Source organism: Schistocerca gregaria, chromosome 1 (genome assembly GCF_023897955.1).
Source record: "Schistocerca gregaria isolate iqSchGreg1 chromosome 1, iqSchGreg1.2, whole genome shotgun sequence".
NCBI lineage: Eukaryota > Metazoa > Arthropoda > Insecta > Orthoptera > Acrididae > Schistocerca > Schistocerca gregaria.
This window is the reverse complement of record NC_064920.1, coordinates 1,080,943,391-1,080,966,755: the sequence shown is the minus strand read 5'-3', so window position 1 is coordinate 1,080,966,755 and position 23,365 is coordinate 1,080,943,391. Positions and strand designations below refer to the sequence as shown.

Sequence of the window (23,365 nt, the reverse complement as noted above, 5' to 3'; positions counted from 1 at the left end):
TCAAGCATCAAGACATACTAATGTTGAGTTTGTACATATTGGGAGATGCCATGACTAACCTCACTTGAATTCTTCTGTCAGGAGGGTTGGAAATGTTAACACACTGACAGGAGAAAAAAAATCATAACACCAAAGAATAATTAATGTAGAGTAATGAAATTTCAGGTGTACATTTGTCTAGGTAACGCATTTAAGTGATTAACATTGCAGTATCAGACATTAATGTAACTGTGAGATTGGTTATTGCAAATGTGAAATGACGGTACATTAATAACCAGTGTAACTGCCAGTATGTTGACTGCAAGCAAGCAAAAGTGCATGCATTGTTTTGTACAGGTGCTGGATGTCAGTTTGTGGGATGGAGTTCCATGCATGTTGTGCTCGGTCAATCAATACAGGAACAGTTAATGCTGGTTGTGAATGAAACTGGAGTTGTCATCTGGTGAGCGAACAGGCCAAAGCAACATGTTGACTCTCCATAGAGCATGTTTGGTTACAGCAGTGTTGGTTTGGAAAAGCATTATCTTGCTGAAAAACACCATCTGCAATGCTGTTCAGATAGACACACTAGATTGACGTAAAAACCTGCAGTCAGGATGCATGGGATAATCATGATAGTGACCCTCTGTCATATGAAATCACAGCCCATACAATTACTCCATATGTAATTCCAGTGTGTCTAGCATGCAGACAGGTTGGTTGCAGGCCCTCAGCTTGCCTCCTCATAACAAACACATGGCAATCACTGGCACTGAGGCAGAACCATCTGTCACCGGAAAATGCAACAGGCCTCCACCCTGCCTGCCAATGAGCTCTCACTTGACACCATTGTAGTCACAAATGGCGAGGGTTTGGAGTCAGTGGAATACATGCTACCGGGTGTCTGGCTCAGAGCTGCCCTTCAAGTAACTCATTTGTAACAGTTCAGTGTCACTGTGGTGCCTATTGCAGCTCAAATTGCTGGTGCAAATGCAGTATGATGCGACAGAGCCACACACCTTAACACAATGGCCTTCCCTGTTGTAGTGCCAGGTGACTCTCCAGAGTTCAATCTTCTTGCAATTATACTTTCTTGTGACCACCACTACCAGTAATCATGTACAGTGGCTATGCTCCTGCCAAGTCTTTCTACAATATTGCAGATAAAAACATCCAGCTTCTTGTAGCTTTATTACATGACCTCATTCAAACTCAGTGAGGTGTCAATACTGGCATCTTTGTCGCCTTAAAGACATTCTTGATTAACATCAACTCACCGTGTTTAGTCTTAAAGGTAATTAATGATCACAACCATTGCAGCATGTATTCAAAGCAAACATGATTTTGCTTCCTCATAGTGGCACTACAAACACCACTTTTCTGCGACTGGTGCGAAACTGGAAAAAGCATCACCTTTCAGATGTAGCAACCCACCTGCCATCTTTTGTTTACACTGCACAACTCTTTCTTGATGTTGCAATTTTTTTCCTCAGTGTATTCATTGGGATATAAAATGTACAAATTCTCAGTTCAAGAGGATAGTCAATAAGTCAAAAATTGATTATTTTAAGGCACTCAAAGACATAGACTGGAGCGATTTATACAGTGCTCATGGGATAAATGTAAAATGTAACACTATATTGATAAAATTGTATTTTAAAGCTGTTTTCCACCAGGACTTATGCACATTAGACCAAAGTACACAAGGAAACCATGGCTAAAAGGTGTCTTATTACACAAAAAGCAGCTGTACTTGTCAGCCACAAACAACTTTGATGTTGATGCTATAGCGTATTACAAGACACAGTGCAAAATACTGAAAATAGTAATATAGATGTCAAAGCAAATGCATTATGAGAAAAAGATAACCACATCAGAAAACAGAAATACAGGCAATATGGGATATAGTGATGGAGGAGATTGATAGAATCAGAGATGTAGAGGAGCAGATAGTACTGCGAGTAAATGATATGTTGGCAACAGATGTGCGCAGTGTTGCGTAACTTATTAACAAACTTTTCATAACTGTTACTGAAAATAGTCCATAAGTCAAAAACTGATTATTTTAAGGTACTCAAAGACATAGACTGGAGTGATTTATACAGTGCTCATGGGATAAATGTAAAATGCAACACTATATTGTCGAGGGACATGAAAGGGAGGCAGTGGTTGGGAAGGGAGTGAGACAGGGTTGTAGCCTATCCCCGATGTTATTCAATCTGTATATTGAGCAAGCAGTAAAAAAAAGGAATAGGTATTAAAATCCATGGAGAAGAAATAAAAACTTTGAGGTTTTCCAATGACATTGTAATTTTGTCAGAGACAGCAAAGGACCTGGAAGAGCAGTTGAATGGAATGGACAGGGTCGTGAAAGGAGAATATAAGTTGAACGTCAACAAAATGCAAAATGGTGATAGTGGAATGTAGTTGAATTAAGTCAGGTGATGCTGAGGGAATTAGATTAAGAAATGAGATACTTAAAGTAGTAAAGGAGTTTTGATATTTGGGAGCAAAATAATTGATGATAGTCGAAGTAGAGAGGATATAAAATGTAGACTAGCAATGGCAAGGAAAGTGTTTCTGAAGAAGAGAAATTTGTTAACATCGAGTATAGATTTAAGTGTCAGGGAGTAATTTCTGAAAGTATTTGTATGGAGTGTAGCCATGTATGGAAATGAAACATGGACGATAAATAGTTTGGACAAGAAGAGAATAGAATGTTTCGTAATGTGGTTCTACAGAAAAATGCTGAAGATTTGATGGGTAGATCACGTAACTAATGAGGAGGTATTGAATAGAATTGGGGAGGAATTTGTGGCACAACTTGACTAGAAGAAGGGATCGGTTGGTAGGACATGTTCTGAGGCATCAAAGGATCGCCAATTTGGTATTGGAGGGGTATGTGGAGGGTAAAAATCGTAGAGGGAGACCAAGAGATGAATACAATATGCAGATTCAGAAGGATGTAAGTTGCAGTAGGTACTGGGAGATGAAGAAGCTTGCACAGGATAGAGTAGCATGGAGAGCTGCATCAAACCAGTCTCAGGACTGAAGACCACAACAACAACAACAACAACAATATGAGGCTTTCAGGTTAAGTAGATGCTGTGATGGAACATCTCAGACCAGTCATTACAGATAACTTTATTAATATGAATATTACCATCATTACACCAGTAGAAGTAATGTCCACAATAAAATCTAAAATAAAAGTATTTCTAGTGGTTACAGTAAAATATTAACAAAATTAATGAAAGAATGTGTTTCTGAGTTTAGTAACATATTAAGTTATTTGTGTAACCAGTCATTTCTCACTGAAACATTGCCTGATATGTACTGAGCTTAAGAATTTGTGTAAAAAAGAAAACAAAGGAACAAATCAGATTCAAATTTCTGTCCAGTTGCAGTTTTCTAGCATTCTTGAAAATTTTGAAAAACATAATATCAACGAAATGGTCGATGGGTGAACGGCCAGATGTCAGTGTCCAGTGGGCACAATATTTTGGCTAGTGACCATGTTGTCATCATCAGATCTGCTGATGAACTGACTGCCTAGTAATGGCACAAGTGCAGTAGATATCCCACTATGAACTGGCTTCAGGGACAGGAAAAGCAACCACAGAGAGACCACGATAATCTGACCCATGAACGATGGCAGTTTGCTCATGTCGAGGGGTGGACGGGAATGGCATTGCTGATGATTCTGAGAGACAGTTGCGGTACGTGCATGTGTGTACTTTCCACTTGAAGGAAGCTTATATCCTGTAAATTATGTTTCTTGCTTGCTTATGTAGAATTTACCACTTACCACCACCATCAGTGGTGACAACTCGCTACAAATGAAATAGGATTTCACTAAACAACTTACTACGATCACATTTAATGCTCTCATTAGCTACGGCATTCAGAGCAGAGCACTCAGTACACTACTGAAAGCACATTGGCTGTCAGAGTATGCATGATGTAGGTGTGCAGAACAAGCCTAAACTCGACCACCATCCCTTGTGACTACAACTGTAGTATGCACCTCTGGGCATGAACTATGGGACTGAGAAATGAGATAGTGGAAGGGGGAGGGGGGGGGGATTCTAGACGCATACTTGCTCCTGGGCACAGTTGGCAGATAGAGTGTCAAGTGGCAAGTTGGAGGGAAGGGGGGGGAGGGGGAAAAAAAACACCCCAGCTCATAAGCAGTCAATTCATCAGTGGACATGATGACAGCAGCATGCTCTCTTGCTGAAATAATGCGCCTAATGGACATCAACATCTAGATATTCATGTGTGAACTGCAGCATTGTGAGGACAAGTTGACAAATCACATAATATACAATTGGCTTCTTAACACTCTGACTGCAAATAATACGTTGTTGAAGTCAGAGTTAGGATATTTAAAGGGTTCCAATACTGAGGAGGCTATCAGCGCATTTTACTAGAGCATAATTTAATCATCAGTAACACTTGATTTAAAAATCATCAAAAAAGGTTGTATGCATGGAACAGACATGGAAACTGTGAGAGATTTCAGATTGATTGTATAATGATAAGATAATGAGATGTTCCCAGGGCAGATGTGGACTCTAATCACAATTTATTGAGTATGGACGGTAGATTAAAAAAAAAGAAATTTAAAACTAAAGAAAATTAAAAGCCTAGTAGAAATCATTGGATAACATAGGAGATATAGAATGTAACTGATGAAAGGAGAAAATATAAAAATGCAGCGAATGAAGCAGATGAATCATAATACGGACATATAACATATGATATTGAGAGAAAGTGCAAAATGTCTAAACGGGAACAGCTAGAGGACAAATTCAAGGGTATAGAAGTATATGTAACTAGGGGAAAGGTAGATACCACCTATAACAAAACCAAAGATGCCTTTGGAGAAGAGAGAAACAGCTGTATTAATATTAAGAGCTCAGATGGAAAGCAAAGAAGGGAAAGGTGGAAGGAGTATATAGAGAGGCTATATTAAGGAACCTGAAGGCAGCATTATAGAAAGTAAAGAGGAAGTAGATGAAGATGAGATGGTTGGTACGATACTGTCAGAAGAATTTGACAGAGTACTGAAAGAACTAAGTTGAAAGACTCTTAGACTAGACAACATTCTGTCAGAACTACAGAAATCCTTGGGAGAGCCAGCTATGAGAGAACTATTCCACCTGGTGTGCAAGATTTGTGAGATTAGAGAAATACCCTTGGACTTCAAGAAGTATGTAATAATCCCCATTCCACAGAAGGCAGGTGCTGACAGGTGCAAATATTACCAAACTATCACTTTAATAAGTCATGGTTGTAAAATATTGACATGAATTACTTACAGAAGAATAAATTTTGATTTTCAAATGAAATTTAATTTTTTAGATGTCAAATTACTGATCTGGCCTTTTTTTATTAATTAAATGTCCAATTTATATGTTGTTGCTCCTGTACTGTCTAATCCTAATTGAAAAATCAGAGTGGGGAGTTAATTACATTTCTATAATTAAGTGACAACATTGTGCTTCATTAACAGCTTCTGCGAAGAGGTCGTCCAGGTTCTTGGTCTAGACTGGGTGCTCTTGTTCCTCCAAGGCCAGCTGCATCCGTCAACAGTTGTCTGGGGACTCAGGATACTTGTGGTGCTGTGTTCCTGTCCACCATTGCTGCAGAAATTTCGTGAAGGTAGTTCTTGCGGAGGATGGTTGAGAGATGCCGAACTAGTGACTCGTAACAAGATGGCAGCTAGTGTTCTGGGTATGTTGATCTATCTCATCAGTTTAATTATTGATGTTCTGCTATCAAATTTGTTATGGTGTGAAACATATCATCTTGTTTCATCTCTACAAGTTAGACTTAAAAATTTCAGTTGGCCTTAACAGTGTCTGTCATCAGTTGACTGTGTTTAAGAAATTACCAATGATAAATTCTAAAAGGAGGAAAAAAAGAGCAGTTTGGCATGCCACAGAAGATACAGTTAGTGAACTTTACTGCTGGTGTACCTACAGCCCTTTGTTTTCATTGGCTCAACTGTGCAATAAACCTTCTTGTCTCAAATAAAAACTTTGTGTTGGACAAGGAATTCAGTTACAAGTGATGTTTCACACAATTTTATGTTAGGTGTTGGTATATCATATTTGTTTTCATATGTTTTATAATTTTGAAAGTCATGGAGAGACCACAAACTTAATTTTATTTTCTACATGTTTTTACTTATGTGGAGAAGTGAAAAATACTAGACTTAATCAAGTGCACAATCATCATTAATTTTTATTTGACTGTGTTCTTAGTGTCTCAGAATGGGAATTCTTTTGTCAACTTAAGTATAAGGTAGTACAGGGTATGGTGCAGGGACTTTATTTAAAAAAAGAAGAAGAAGAAAGCGGAAAGTATTGGTGATATTAGTTTAGTTTCCATTTCTTTACACAGAGGTACATTCAAAGTTTTATTTCATTAGGTTTAGAAAATGGTATCTTGAAGGTTGCCTTCATTCTGCTCAATGCATTTGGAGAGTCAAAAGCAGAAGTTTTGATCAACTTCATCCAACATCTTTCTGTCTGTGTTGCCAATAGCAGCAGAAATACTGTTCCACAGCTCACCCTGGATCCTTGGACGATTTGTGTACACTAAGAAGTTAAGATAGACCCATAAGAACCAGACATCTCCCACATCCATTTCTTCAAGTTCAGTGAGAGAAAGCTCCTCAGTTATCTGGACATAACACTCAGAAGTGATGGTAACTGCCGTATTGTTCTTTTCAAAAACCTGGGGCCAATAATACCAATTTTAGATATTGCACACCAGTCAGATATCCTATATGCAGGGGCTGCCCATGAAATTCTTGGGGATTCATACTACTCGAGTATTGCATGTTTTCTTTATTCACACATTCAGGAAAATTAAAATGTGCCTTGTCACTGAAGAACACAAGGGCATCATAAGGCGGATTTTCAATCAAGGTTTCACATGCATTTTTTGTGAAACAGAATTGTGTGCATTAACAAGGCGTTACATGAATTTTTTGTGAAACAGAATTATGTGCATTAATAAGGTGTCACATGCATTTTTTTGTGAAACAAAGTTGTGTGAATTAAGTGTGTGTACCACTGCCAGTTTGTATGGATAAAATTTCAAGTCTTTATGAAGAATTTGCCTTATTGAAAGAGCAGTGCATGTTTGCATGCAGATCGCTTGGGGTAATTCAAAATTGCAAGCCTTACTTGCTCATTGTTTCTGGTGTCCTGGTGGCTCTTGAAGGGTTTGGTTCCTTTTTCTGATTACTACCAGTATCCATAAATGTGTTTGCCCACATAATGCACCTTTCAAATAAGGAATTTTCTGTGTTGCACCCGGTCTAATTTAGCTATGGAAGCACTAAATAAACTAGGTTTAATATTTGTGGCTAGTACAAGTGTTTGTTGGAATGGAACTCAAACCTAGATTTCTCCATTCTACTGGCTTTGTTCTCACCAATTGAGTTTTCTGTGTATGTCTCGTGGTTTGACTCTGTGCTTCTTCTTTCCCTTACTTCCTATCATTTTAATTTATAACAAATGTGACATTGAAATTTTCCCAGTGTACTGAATACTCTATGTTTCAAGAGGGCAGCCATTTGTCATTTACTACCACACACGACACTTCATCTGGGCACCAGCCAGACATCTTCAGATCAGCTATCAAAGGTTGACACTGGCCACCCAAATCACACTAATTATTTGTGCACAGTATGTGTATGGGGCATGCATCACAATCGTGATTGCAACACCAACCACACCACCAGGAGGTAGCACCGTTTATGCTGTAAATTTCAAACTCAGTCATCTGGCTGGTTGCCATTCACTGTGGCCATCGGCACACTTTTGGCTTAACTGCGAACAACTTGCGAAATAATGGGATACCATGCATTAACCAACTGATAGCTGCTGTCTCGGTTAATAAGTATTTCTGCTGTACGTACCTCCATAATGGACTATTTAATAATGGAATCAACATTAATTACTATAGGAAAAATTGTTTTTCTCATTTCTCTTTATATACTCAGTGGATGAGTAACTCTCCACAGTATCAGACTTCGCACTCTTAACAACTCCTCCAGTAGCCACATAATCTCCAGAGAGATGTTAATGTGACAATACTGTTCCCTCACAACCTTTTAAGTTGTAAATAATAGATTTCAGCTATCAGTTGCCCTTTTGAATTTTTATTGGCAGATCTAGATTTCAGCTAGAAACTAGCCATTCTCAATGCACTATCATTTTTTATCAATGCATGTAATGCCTGTTGGTCGGACTTCATCCACAGTTATTGAATATTCATTAATCAAAAATGATAGTGCATTGAGAATGGCTAGTTTCTAGCTGAAATCTAAATCTGCCAATAAAAATTCCAAAGGATGACTGATTACTGAAATCTATTATTTACAAGTAAAAATGACAGTCCCCAGTCTCTAAATGGATGGTAACCTGACCTTTAAGTTGATTAGATGTATGGCATTGTGGCAACCCTTCATCGCACACTGGTTTCAGCAGTTATGCCCTAACTGTACACACCTAGCTCTTTGCAGCCATCTGCAGTGAGGTTCTTTCTTCGTAGACCTCTGTCTGCTTCTGCCCAAAACTCTTGGTTGTGCCATGTGACTGAACACCCTTAATAAGACCACGATTGGGTGCATGGTATTGTACAATGATTATTGCCTTTCTCTACACCATTAATAAAAGGAGACACATTCCAATGGATGATAATTTAATAAAGTGAATAATGACTGCTTCAAATAATAACAGTCATCATTAGCAGATCACAAACTTTGCTGTTGCTGAGAGCACTATAGCAAGCAATTTTAAACACACACAGTTTAGCAATATTCTGCATGCCAACGTATGACATCAATCTTTTCCCACTGAAATTCCACACAGAACAAAAGCTGTGCTGGTAATCATATTCCAAACAAATTAACAATTTCATCAGAACAGTGCTGGTCCACTTATTGTCTCAGTCCAGCCTCTAGGCTTGGACTCTCAGACTGTACTTCATTAGTCTGCGATTTTGAGTGCTCGCAGCCAGCATCAACAATCAGACTTTATTCTAAACATTGTCAGTGGGCAGCGATTACCTTGGAATTCTGCCTCTGATAAACTAGAGGTATCTGCAACATACACAGGAATGACGAAGATCGATAAATTTACTTTCAAATGTTACACATGATGACAGATATCTTGAAATCTGATGATATATGACTCTCACTATGTCTGTTGTGGTTGCTGGCTAATTAGACCAAGAAACTTGTGTTGACCTAACCAAGTTCTCAGTTCTCTATTTCTCTTTGGGGCTACAACACCAGAGTTTAATCCCAAGCACACACTGTGATGGACATGCCACGTATCTATGGACTTCATATCTCTAATAGTGTAGTACACAGTACTGAGTCCATTCTCAGATGCTTGTTGAAAAAGTCGTGAAACTTGCCAGTGCTGTGGCATCTCTACAGTACAGTATATAAAGTTGTTCATTACACTGTGCATGACATTCTTCCCCACCAGCAAGTGCATGTACCCATGTGGGTACTAGGCAAGATTTGAGCACCCAGCCATTGTGGCGAGCACACTCGCATGAAGACTGTGTACAATTTAATTGAATCGTGCCATTGCGATCCACGAGAGATGTCAATCATTTCTGCGTCTTGAGGTGACAAATTTGTGTTACTGCTGGTGAACACTGAGTAGCTAGTTACTATTCATATGCACTGCCCCTGGCATCGTTTTTCCCGTCTATGTTTCAATCTCCCACAAGAGACATTATCTTCTACCAAGTGAGGTGGCGCAGTGGTTAGCACACTGGACTCGCATTCGGGAGGACTGCGGTTCAATCCCGCATCCGGCCATCCTGATTTAGGTTTTCTGTGATTGACCTAAATCGCTCCAGGCAAATGCCGGGATGGTTCCTTTGAAAGGGCACGGCCGACTTCCTTCACTAAACCGATGAGACCAATGACCTCGCAGTTGGTCTCTTCCCCCAAAACAAGAAGAAGACATTATCTTCTCTTCTCTGGACCCTGTGGTATTAAAACATTTGTTAGAAGCTCATGCTGCCAAGTTAGTGATTTTATTCTGTGTCCTCACTCTCATTTTGGACCTTGTGTAGAGTTATTTACAGGGCAAATTGCTGTTCTGGACAGTATTGTTACTCCACCTTGAGGCACCACTGTTTTATTTGGTACTGACCATTAAGAAACTAGCTACTAACAAAAATTCCATCACTTTTGATTAAAGTTCACTGGCACCAAAGACTGCAGTGACACATGTCTTTGTTTGTGATGGCAAGGTGGGAGGGAGACAGACAGTATTAGCAAGCTTGTGAATCCCAGTTGAATCCAGTTTTGCCAGATAGAGATAGGTTTCCCACGACATCAAATATATGGCGGTTTTTAAGACTGGTGGGAATTCTAAATCAGACACTGGACATTTTTATATTAATTTTGAGATAATTAGAACATTTGGTTTACTATGGGAATAGAAAAAGATGTTTTTTTTTTTTTTTGCTGGTTTTGGATATTCCAATTAGATGGAAAACCATGCCTAATAATTGAAAGAAAGGACAAGTCACACCTGTGTGCAAGGAGGGTAGTAGAAGTGATCCTCAGGACTGTCATCTAATATCTTTGACATCCATTCGCTGTAAAATATTGGAGCATGTTCTGAATGCAAACATAATCAGGTATGTTGAGCAGAATGACCTCCTCTGTGCCAATCGGCATAGAATCCACGAACATTGATCATGTGAAACCCAAGAATTTTTTTTAGTCTGACATTGCATTCTAATAACAAAATAGTAAAAATGTTATTTTTTAAACTAATTTCTTAAAAATTAATGTGCATCTTACAGTCAGCAAGATATAGTAGTTCTCTCAACCCCTAAAGTCACATGAAATTCTGTAAGCAGTGGATCAAGGCAGTCATATAGATGCAGTATGTCTCAGTTTCTGAAAAACATTTGACTTGGTACCACGTTTATGCTAATTATCAAAAGTAAAATCATATGGGACACAAAGTGAAATTCATGACTGGATTGAGGATTTATTGGTAGGGAGGACACAGCTTATTATCTTGGCTGTAGAGTTGTTGTCAGGTGTGGAAGTAACTTTGGGTGTGCCCCAGGGAAGTATGTTGGTACTCTTGCTGCTCATGTTGCATCTTGTGGACATCACTAGTAGTAACTGCAGACTTTTTGCAGATCTTTAATGAAGTACTGTATGAAAGCAGCTGCTTAAATATTCAGTCAGACCTTAATAAGATTTCAAAGTGCTGCAAAGATTGGCAGCTTGCTTTAAATGCTCATAAATGTAATGTTGAGCACTTCAAAAATGAATGAAAAAACAAATAAATAAAATAAAATAAAAAATGTAGTGTCCCATAACTGTAATATGAATGAGTCATAGCTGGAATCAGTTATCTCATACAAATAACTGGCTGTAGCATTTCTTAGGGATATGACATGGAATGATCACATAGTCTCTGTCATGGGTAAAGCAGATGGTAGACTTTGGTTTGTTGGCAGAGTACAGGGAAAATGAAATCAGTCTACAAAGCAAATTGCTTACAAATAATTTATGCGATCCATCCTAGAATGTAGCTCTAGTGTGTGGGACATGCATCAAATGGGACTAACAGAGGTTATTGAATGCCAAGATAGAAGGGCAACATGTTTGCTTGACTTTTAGGAGAGTGTCAAAGATACTGAAGAAACTGCAATGTCATGCTCTTGAAGTTAGTCATAAACTATCCCAAGAAAGGCAGCTTACAAAATTTTAAGAACCAGCTTTAAATTATTTCAGTAGGAATATGCTTAAACCCTTCACATATCACTCTTTTAGGGGTTGAGAGACCTACTATATCTTGCTGACTGTAAGATGCACATTAATTTTTAAGCAATTAGTTTTAAAAATAACATTTTTACGATTTTGTTATTAGATTGCAATGTCTGACTAAAAAAAAAAATCTTGATGTATAAAATCAAACTGACCTTTAAAATCCCTGAAAATCATCATCATCCATTTTGCATTCAGTCCTCTATTTGCACATTTAGCCTTCCTCATCCATTTCTCTCTCTCTCTCTCTCTCTCTCTCTCTCTCTCTCTCTCTCTCTAGCCCACCAGTCACGAGTGGTCTTTTTCTGTAGTTGGAGGGCCAAAATGGTGCTCAGCTGCTCTCTTTCCATGCTCTTATGCATATGCTACTAACAAAAATATTGGACTGTTACCAATAACACAAATCACTTTCAGTTCAAGTTTACTGGCACATTAGATTGCAATGACACATCATAGGCCAGACAATTTTTTGGGTTTGTGATATTGAGGTGGGAGGGAGACAGTGTTAGTAAGCTTGTGAATCCTTGCAACTCAAGTTTGTAGCATCAGTGCACTGTTGCTGCCAGCTGAATCTAGTATTGCTAGATAGGGATAGGTTTCACGCAGCATCAAATATATGGCCATTTTGAAGACTAGTGGGAATTCTATATGAAACATTGGGCACTTTTGTATTAATTTCGAGAGTAAGACACACCTGAATTTTGGAGGCAATTTTTCTAAGAAAAAAATGGATCTTATAGTCTGTAAAATACGGTATATTGGTCTAATTAGTGTGCCCAGGCATGTTATCAATCATTGTTCCTGTGTTCCAAAGGTGGATTAAACAGGGGGAAAAGCTGTAATAAGTGGTACAGTGGCATGTACCCTGTTCCATACACTTCACAGTTGTTCACATAGTGTGTATGTAGATGTAGATGAAGATGTAGAAGAACGATGACACTCTGAGTCATTAGTTTACCGTAAGCCGATTCATAGTGGTTTGAATTTGCAGACTTAAAGTTTCTTAATCCATCATAAACCATGTCTGTTCCTAAAACACTTGTGCAAAAGGTAAACACAGTTCCAAATTTTGACAGTCTACTTAGGAGCTCACACACCTTAGGAGCAGCCTGTAAGGAAAATGAATACTTTGACATTCAACAGGGTACTGTCAATACGCATGAGCCATAGAACATCATCAGTGTACCATTCACCTTTTGCAACCAGTGAAGTCTGCCATTGATGAACATTGCTTATGCACCAGACATTTAGTGGACTATGATAAGATAATAGTTTTGGCAACTGATAATTTTCTTTTGGGGTATCATTATTAAAGAGCCCATGCAGATACACATGGCAGAAAACCTTGTTAACTGGGAAAGAGGCTATAAGTTGTGTAAAAATGGAATCCCATTAATTTCAACATTGAGGGCAGTGTACACTGGAATTTTGGTTAGTCTTGCAATTACAAACATTATGAATATGTGAAATGCATATTGTGTGACATGGGGAGGTAATTGTTTGTTTTTGTTTTCCAGTTTGGATTATTTGCTTACTTTATACTCGGACAAAAATGTGTATGCTTTCAAATGACAATCATGACTCATACAGGTATTTCAACATCTTCCTCATTTACAATTTTATTTTATTAGGTTGTCAGTTTACACCATCTACGCCAAAGTACCCATTTTGTAGAGAAATAAAAGCAGAAGCACTGGGAGTGCCTGGGTTTCAGAGGCTTGGGTACTTAATGCCTCTGCACATTGATGTACCAGAGGTTTATTTTCTTCTTATGGCTTTAATGATGGGACAACCAGTGAAGCTGCTTCCTGCAGACTCGAAGGTTAGTACTGTTCTGTTGCATGTAATTTATATATTGTTCTTAAAAGGAGATGTTACACATGTGAATGTTGCGAATGAATGACATTTGGTTGGTAAAAATATATCACACAAAGATATTCATCTAATTTCTCTTATAACTGTACCAGTAGATTAAGTGTGTTGTTTAGAGAGTGTAATTATGTTGCTGAAATCACTAAAGAAGACTTAGTTTACTTATATGTTCAATGGCAATGTTTACAAGTCATCATGCTGAAGCAAATATAGTCTGTAGGTAATGTCTGTCATATACATGCTTTTTCCTAGAAATATTAACCAGGGCATCAAGATACATAAGCAGCAGCTAACTGAAGGATACTGACAGAAAATAAAAATGAGAATGGAAATTTTGCATATTCTTACGAATGTGTATATGACCAAAATAAAAATATTCCCAGACTTTAAAGAGTAACTGTTTTACTTTTCAGCTTGACCTGGACAGTGTATGGAATTTCATGTTTGGTGTACCTGTTAGCCAATCGGTGACAAGTGTGGCAAGTCGGGTGTCTCTGTGTTCTGAAGCTATCATAGTTCTTTTGGGAATGGTCCGAACAATGCTTAACCAAGAGGGCAAAAGGTATGTGGTATCTTTACCACTGTTAACGATATTTTTATTAAAATTACATGCCAAATATACTAGTAACTCATAAATAAATATTAATTCCTAATGTTTGGTATCAGACCAGCATTCTACTTTACTTTACACTTCTTTTGGAGCATCACTTGGCTCTATAGTCAATATAACAGAAGTTACTGATTTTCTTACTTTATGATAATTTGTATGTCTTTATGGGTGTGGAACTCCTAAACTAAATGTGCCATGTGCTTCAGCCTAGGCTAATCTGTTTTGGTCTCAACAAGACCCTTAATCTGAAATGCTTAACTTTTACTTAGCTTTGGTGTTTCATGCACCTTCTACTGCGACTATGGTTTTAAAAGTGTGTTACTCTGCCACATGCTTCCACAGTGGACACAGAGGACCGCGGATCACACCACATGTGTCCATTCAAACTCGGCTATCTCCTTTCCTCGCACCTTGACAAAAATATAAGTTGACAAATCACTTTGGACAGGCACATGACACATGCTATCATCTGTAGGCTGAGCCATGAGCTGCCTCCTTACTTCTGATGTTTGCCTCTGCCAAAGACACGCTTGGCAACCACACCTGTTCAGCTCTCAGACTGGGTGCACTTGTATGCATATCATCTTTTAGTCCTCAAAGGGGTGTACTGTCACAAGCTGTGAAAGTTTATCTTTTCCACCAGTTTGACGTTACTTTCAAACTCTCTGCCAGTTTTGGTGACTCAGTGACCACCACCCTGCATAACAGAGGAATGTTGTATGTTGCAGGAAACAGAGGTTTTTAGCTCCAGATTGTGAGGATGCTAGAATAACTTTAAAACAATCTTAAGGAGAGCTGTTATTTATTGATTAGTCAGAAAACAAAGACAATTTGTGGTAATTACCATTACAAACAAATAAAAGAAAGAATTACCAAGCTACACTACTCTTGACCAAAATTGTGCACCTTCAGTTGCACCCAGGGCTGTAAGCAGATCTTCTGCTGTTCAAGATGGGGGGCATAGTTGAAGAGCCATTTCTGAGATTACTCCTGTATCTTCCAACTCCAGAATTAAGACAGCTGAGTGACCTTCACACGATCCATTTTTGTTCATGACCAGGTTGGAGGGTCTCCAAAGGGAGAGGCCAGGTGGAGTTATTCTCAGTTTGAGAGATCCACAATTGTGTTCTTGCTATAGCTGCTGCTTCTGCTGCTGCTGCTGCTGCTGCTGCTTGTGAGACTGAAGTGGTCTTGAGGAAACTTCTTCTTGGCCTCAACAGTGATCTGGATCTCAATCTTGCAGCTGCTGGAATGTGCTTATGTAACGGGTGGTTTTCCTGAGGAGACTGATTTGTTCTTTCTGTGTTGGCAGCTACTCATGATGAAAGTCTGGTGGCACTATGACAGCTAGTTGGTAGAGTTTTACAAGTGGCATGGGCTTAATCCATTACCTGATGATGATTTTTCCTTCAATCTACATGTAATTCTAGGTTGCCTTATTGACATAGAGACTGGGAAGAAGATTGTGAAATGAAAAGAAAAACCTCGGTCCCCAAATGGGGATCATGACATATGACCCTCTCTTTTTACATTTTCATTTAATTTTTGTGCCAAACAACAAAGCATTCAATATGGAGTTGGCCATTGGTCACAAAGCATTGGTTCCTTGCATTTTTTATGCAAATTCAACATTTCTGTGTTTCCCCAATGTCATGCTTGCGATCACATGTCCAGTTTGGAGAGTCCTAAGTTCAGCTGGAACACAGGATGTTGATGCATTTGGGTATGATGGATGTCTTACCACTTTTTGATGAGAAGCAGTGGATGATTGTGCACAACATGCCCTTTCCACTATCCTTCTAAATTGAAGCAGTGGAATATTTTCATTCGTGAGGCAGTAGATGATGGGAACTGTACATGGCCCTCTGTTTGAACCTGAATCTCAGGTTTCCTGCGAATGAATTGTTTCAAATAATGGTGTCCTTAATATCGAACCTTCTGCTCATCAGTGTTCAGGCTATCAGAAGAAACTTGAAATTTAATGAAATTGTTATTCAGAAAGTCCATCATGGGATGTATCTTGAAAAGTTCATCCCTTTTGACAGCTAGGATTTTGTTGAGATGTGTGTTGTTATTGAAGTCAATGTAGCACTTGATTCTGAGATATCTATTGCAGCTCATACACTGCCAAATGCACCTTATATCAAAGACTTCATCTTCATTCCAATATGGCTGTTCATGTGAACATGGTATCTAATGAAGAGCAGTATACCAAAGAACTTTCTGGTATTCATTGGATCTAAGCTGTGATTATTCTTCTGTGTAGCATATTGGACACTTTCACCAGCATTCAAGTTCATTACTTGTTCATCAAAGTATTCAACACAATCAACTGCAGACTTTACTTTTAGTACTGCTGCCAAATGGCATTTGTGCTGTTCAATTTGTGCTACATTGGGGTAGGTTTTAGTGTTGGTTGCTGTTTTGAAAATGTTCAAAACTTGGAATGCCGGAAAGCTTTGTGTGTTCATACAAATAATCCTGCACTGTAAGAAGATCTAACTAACAATCAATGCACAAGCTTGAGAAAGGCCTGGAAACAACCCAAAATAGTAACAATTGATGCCAACATGATTACAAATGCAAAATTACTGTTACAAAAACAAATCCTGAAATGGGGATCATGCCAGTTAATTGGTTAAGACAACGTGCAATAAGCCTACTTTTTTTTAAAAAGCACCTTGTCCACTATGTTTGTGAGGGTAGATTTGTACTGTGTGAGGGTAGATTTGTACTGAACTGGGCACACATACTTTTCAGCACTGTGACGTGTTGCTAGTCCCGTCATTCTCGGGGTTTGTGATAGAGAGGCCCATGTGCTTCCAGTGATTTTGTGGAGGATATTATTTCTGGCTTCCAGTTCCATTCTCATATTCTCGTATTGCTGCTTGTAGTTCAGAGTACGATCCAGAGCGACTTTCAAATGTTTTGGATGTGTTGTATTTACAACTTTTATCTCTTGCCATGAGATGTGGTGAACTGCATGCTGATAATGTGGGTGGCTGTTGAGGCAAAACAGGTTCCAGGAGTATGGTTGAGTTGCCAACAGACGTCATAGCTAATAATGGGGCTCAACAATTCTAAACCATAAAATCCCAATGGTATAGTTGGACTAAGGGAGGGTTATAACAGCTGCTTTACAAGTGCCTTTCGGCTGACAGTCATATTAAAACATCTTTGTGAAAATACCGTAATGCCAATACACATTAATTTATTCATTGTTCTAATGAGATAAGGGGCGGGGGGGGGGGGGGGGGCACTTGAGATAGTTTTCTCATTTTAATAACAAAAGAATGCAGAAATCAGTTGAAATAAGATTACAACATTGAGTTTTTGAGACAAATTTTTTGCATGTTCTTTTCCTCTTGAAAAACTGCAGATTCAGATCCATACTTCTTGCTTGGAGCAATTTACTTAGAATGCTGGAAGTGAACTTTTCACTCCTACTTCATGGACTGATCTCTTCGATATGTTAAGTGTCAGTGATGTTGCTGCCACTACTTGTGTGTAATGGGCAGGTGACAGAAAAATGGGACAAGACAACCCACACAGCAGAAACCACATGCTCATTCCCAGTTTTTGAGGAGGAAAATGAGGTGCAAGAGATTAGTCATGAAGTAGGTGATTTATCCTGAGCCAAAGAAGTTATCTAAATAAATCAACTGCCTATACCTATGGATCCTTCTGTCCAGTGATGAAGAAGCATGTTACTAAAGGTTGACATCTCCAATCATATGCAGATCGAGGGTACATTCAGAAATGCATCCTACTGCAAGTACAATTAAAAGGTGACCACTATTTCCACTCCAGTAGCAAGTAGATAATTTTCACAATATACTGTTTCTAGATATGGGCACAAATGAATTCAATGTTTAGCATGTGCAATCGAATCCATCCATTTGAGAATGCCACAGAATAATATGCACAGTTTTGTAGGTTCCATTGCCAAAAGCCTTCCAACAGAATGGAGGTATTAGAAACATAGCGTAAACAGCTCCTTTGCAACTGTTTAGAACCTTTTGCTGTGGCTTGTTGTTTAGTATATATTGTCATAAATCCCTTGTATTTATGAGAGGGAGATCAGACCAGAATTCTGTGAATTATTTACCATATTCAGTCTGTGAGTGAGAAACTTTGACTTGACACACAGAATGGAACCTAAATGATGGGAGGGGGGGGGGGGGGGGTCAGCCCAATTAACATAAAATGCTTGATTAAAAATGTTAGGGAACAGCATACTTAACAAGACCTTTGTTTTTCATCAAATTCCTACAGAATTATCTCTTCAATTCTTATTGAGGAAAGAAGTGATACTCCCCATAAATCATAAGACTAAAAATTAGTTAAAGATTTGATTATTGTGATAATAATAATAATAATAATAATAATAATAATAATAATAATAATAATATGTATATAACACTCATCAAGCAAATTATTGTGTTTTATTATGTTCTGTTAACAGCCCAGATAGTTTACCTGAATGGTTGCGGGATTACCCAGTGACAATTATACAGTTCCTATTCTTTTTATACCACAATATGGCAGATTTCACACCAGTGTGCATGACTGGTGAAGTTTTGGGGGCATTGGCAGGCACTCTTTTCCCCAGGCAAGCTGGAAGTGAAGCAGGTAGTGCAGCTTCAACACCCGGCGATGAAGTAAAGGTCAGTGGTCTGTCTGGTTCTCTCTCTCTCTCTCTCTCTCTCTCTCTCTCTCTCTCTCTCTCTCTCTCTCAACCCCTCCCCTTTCATCTCTTATGTTTTTTTAAGTTTTTTTCCAACATAGTAATTATTTTCACTCTCGGATGTTGTCATTTATACTACAATATTGTGCTATAGCAACAATAAATGTGATTTATGGAACATAGAACTTTATAGAGCCAACATAAGATAATGAAGTGCAGGTAGTGTTTAGCACTGAGCAAATTGAATGGACAACAGTAATTCAGGTTACAGAATAGGCCGAGCACTCGTTTGTGATTGCTTGAATAATACTGTTTCATTAGCTGCTCACCAGAGTGCACCAGGGGCCAACCCAGGTGGTCTCCATAAGCAAGCCTGTGTACTGTATGGGCACACGATTTTTGAAATTGCATGTGTCATGAGTGAAGGTACATAATGTTGCAACAAATCATATCTTCGTCATCTTCAAGTCATCATGGTATTATTGGTAAGATTTTCTGTCAACATGCCACATTATTATTATTATTATTATTATTATTATTATTGGGTGGGGGCTGCACTGAAATATTATGAAATTTCAGTGGGATCATCTGACGCAATGCCTGAGAGCCTTGGCAACCTAACAAATCTTGTTTTGTTCTGTCCAGTTCTATTTTTTACAGACAGTGATATTGCCAATATTTATTTGATCAGACAACCAAGGATAACTGAACGCTATTTTCAATTTAGGGTTTCTTTGTTCGATTACTCAACTCTGTCTTACTAATGACCTTTGTTAACTTCAGCCACTCTTCTATTACGTGATCACATGATCGTAGTCCTTTGGTCATTCTATAATTTTAAGTTATCTTTAGTCATCTGCAGTTGCTTTTCAATTTTTATGATTTTGTATATGTAATTTTACAACAGTGATCACTAACTTTTTTGGTTAGGATGAATTTAAGTATGTCCTTGGTGCAGAATTTGAAAATGAAATTAGTTTCTCCTCCAAGCTCAGTTTTCTTGTGGCACAATACCCTTTTTGTATGAAAATCCATAAAAGCCCATGGTTTTGGTTATTCTGCTATCACTTAATTCAATTGTTCCACAGATGTAAAAATGTTTGAAAAGATGCCAACATGTTTAACTTATTTACGTGCAAGGTACTCAAGATTTCTTGTGACATACTCTGCCACTACTATAATTATCTCACTAGATATTATTAAGTTTTTCACAGCACTCGAAAATGTTGTCTAGTTTATCCTTCCAATATATATTCAACTTCGAAAATTTTGCTGCTGTTGATTTCCGATTTCAACAAGCTTGCCCTGCTCTCCGCACCCCCCACCCCTTTTACACACATCCCTCCAGTACAAAATTGTAGACAATCTCTTCAGACATAACGATGTGTTCTATCAGCTGATCCCTTCTTTTAATCAGGTTGTGCTACAAATTTCTATTCTTCCCAGTTCTATTAAGTACCACCTCTTTAGTTGTACATTTTACTCACCTAACCTTCAGCATTTTTTTTTTGTAGCTTCACATTTCAAAAGCTTCTTGTCTCTTCTTTTCTTAACTCTTTTCCATCCACATTTCATTTTTGTACAAAGCTACATTCCAGAAAAGTACCTTCAGAAAAGACTTCCTAACACTTAAATGTATATTCAGTGATAGCGATTCTTTTTTTTTTTGTGTTTGTTTTCAGAAATAGCTTTCCCAGTTGTAATTTATTTTGGTCTCTACTTCTATTGGGGTCTCACTCCCTAATCTAATTTCCTTAGCATCATATGATAAATTTTTGAGACACTATCCATTGCTAGAATGAATTTTGACTCTGCATTTTAGTGTGCACTCATTTGAAGCTTCCTCCAGATAAAACTGTATGTTGGACTGGGACTCAAACATGGGATCTTTGCCTGTGCCTTTGGCAAGCAAGCACTCTGTTGACTGAGCAATCTGAGCTGGAATCACAATTGCCTTTACAATCTTACTTTCCCCAGTGCCATGTCTACAGTACTGGCAGAGGTGAAGCTGTTAGTTTCAACTCAGTGCGCACTCCACTTACTAGCTCAGGGACACAAAGAACTGGAAACGGTGAAGCCATGTCACAACAGTTGAGTTAAACAAGTTGTTTATTCTATTAAAATAGGAATATGATTTCTGTGTCACTAGTTGTGATTTAAAAATGAAGTAATCACTGGATAAAGCAAGTTTTTCTCAATTTTAAATAAACAATGTGTTTCATCAAAGTACCAGGATTCTCAAACAGTTCCATCAGAGGAAAAGTGTGGGAACCCTTGCTCAAAGTGGTGGCTTGGAACAGAAGAGAGGCAGAGTTTTCAGTCACAGCTCCGAGAGCCCTCAGTTTTATAAGTCAAGTGATCCTGTGACATGATTTTATTGGAAGAGTGGCTTTGCTGACGAAGATTTGGCCTATTCCTGTGCAAACTGTTTGATGCTTTGTAAAATTTAAATCATAAAAATTACTCGTGTTAGGAGGCCTGGGGGCAACTTGTACCGAATGAAATAAAGACTGTGTGTAGTTGGCTTCACTACAAAACTGAGTTCTTTATTGCTTGTTAATATGGCTACTATAGTTACTGAATTATCAGCATCTAAAAGCGTAGTTCACTCTGTTTTCTCATCATTTTCTGCACTTGTTTTACCATTTCAGTTTCTGCATTCTTTTGCAATTAGATGTGGCATATCAATATTAGTATTATAGAATTTATATGTACCTAAATTGGTTATGTCAATTCATTCATTCATTTATGGAATATACTTTGTAATGATCATGCCAACATATCAAATTGAATATTGTGTACATTTGTTTGGTGTGATACTAATGTTTTCAATGCTCCTTGACACTGTTATTGTGAAGAATACTGATAGCACTAGAGTTTAGGGTAGGACAGAAGGGCACATGGAGTTCTATTTGCACCTGTGACAGTTGCAAGGATATTGGAATTTTTAGTGAAGGTGCGCAGAAGACATGGGACTATAAAATGATGTTGAGTCCATGAGTTTTGTGTTTATAAGAAATTGATTACAGTTGCAGTAGACCATAATGATTTTTGCTTGAACAGTAGTCATATTTTGTTTTTAAAATTAACTCTCTCTGAAGTCTTTAAGCTGCTAATTTTTTTTGCACAGCTTTAAAACCTTTCAGAAGTTCTCATTTGCTTATTACACTGCGGAAAATAATAGGAACAGTTTTTTTTTATCTCTTTGGGCTGTTGTTAGACACCCTTCTCAATACTGTAATTCTATAGCTTCTTAACTTTGAAGATCTGAACCAACCTTCAATACTTTTCACCCATGTAGTCTTAATTTATAGTGGTTTCCCCTCCCTTTCCCTCTTCTCAGTTCTGCTTGTAAAACTTTGTTTTCACTCCTCTGTTCTATTTTCTGCAGATTACCTTCAATGTGTAAACAAGTTATAACCTATCCTTAATTTTTCTGCTTTATACTAGTTCATTCTGTTTACTCATCCTTTTCTGCACTTGTTTTGCCATTTCAGTTTCTGCCATTCTTTTGCAATTACTTGTGGCATACCAATATTAGTATTATAGAATTTATATGTACCTAAATTGTTAAAGTACAGTGTTAGTTCACAGTCTTTACCTACACCTAGTGTGTGTGTGTGTGTGTGTGTGTGTGTGTGTGTGTGTGTGTGTGTGTGTACTCTTCCTTATATGTATACTTCACCTTTTTCCTATTTTCCCGTTTTCCCATTTTCTTGTAACAGCCCAACTATCAAGTTTGAAATACTCCAATATCTTTATAATTCCTAACACTCTTATATTCCTTTATGGCATTTATTGTAACTGAACATAATTACATCATAAAGTGAATCTTGCTTGTAGGCTACTGTCCCTCCTTGTTTCACCATATGGATAAGTATATATTCCCTGCTACTTCACATTTTTAGTAACCGCACATGTCAATCACTTTTAAGACAATTTTGTAATCTTGAAACATGATATTTATCTTTCCTCAGACTTATCCTGGCTCTGACTCCGCTGTCCTTGTTAGATCTCCATCAAAGGATTCGGGTTTGAGCAACCACCCAGCAAGGAAATTTGTGATGGACTTCCTGCGTGTGATTGTAGTGGACTCGCTATCACTACCATCACCTGGAAAAGGTCCTCTTGCAATTGACTTAGTCCTTGAGGTATGTAGATTCGTTGATAAATTGTTCTTCTGGGCTACCACAGATCCTTGAGGTATGTAGATTCGTTGATAAATTGTTCTTCTGGGATACCACAGATTATACAAGTTTCAGTGTATTGTTGGTTAGTATCAGATGTGGTAAAAAAGAAAATTAAGTGTGACATATACTTTCTATAAGGAATTGAGGCAGTAATTATCATTTTATGTACCAGCAGAGATATTGTT

At 38.0% G+C, this 23,365-nt stretch overlaps 1 protein-coding gene across 1 annotated transcript in view; it reads left to right on the top strand.

Annotated features, from left to right (window-relative positions):
* LOC126281874 (WD repeat and FYVE domain-containing protein 3) overlaps positions 1-23,365 on the top strand; it is a 289,780-nt gene that overhangs the window by 148,948 nt on the left and 117,467 nt on the right. Inside the window, exons 27-31 of the mRNA XM_049981155.1 lie at positions 5,498-5,718; positions 13,453-13,643; positions 14,107-14,255; positions 18,769-18,970; positions 22,968-23,141. Of these exons, the coding sequence (XP_049837112.1) occupies positions 5,498-5,718; positions 13,453-13,643; positions 14,107-14,255; positions 18,769-18,970; positions 22,968-23,141 (937 nt within the window). The remainder of the gene's footprint in view (positions 1-5,497; positions 5,719-13,452; positions 13,644-14,106; positions 14,256-18,768; positions 18,971-22,967; positions 23,142-23,365) is intronic.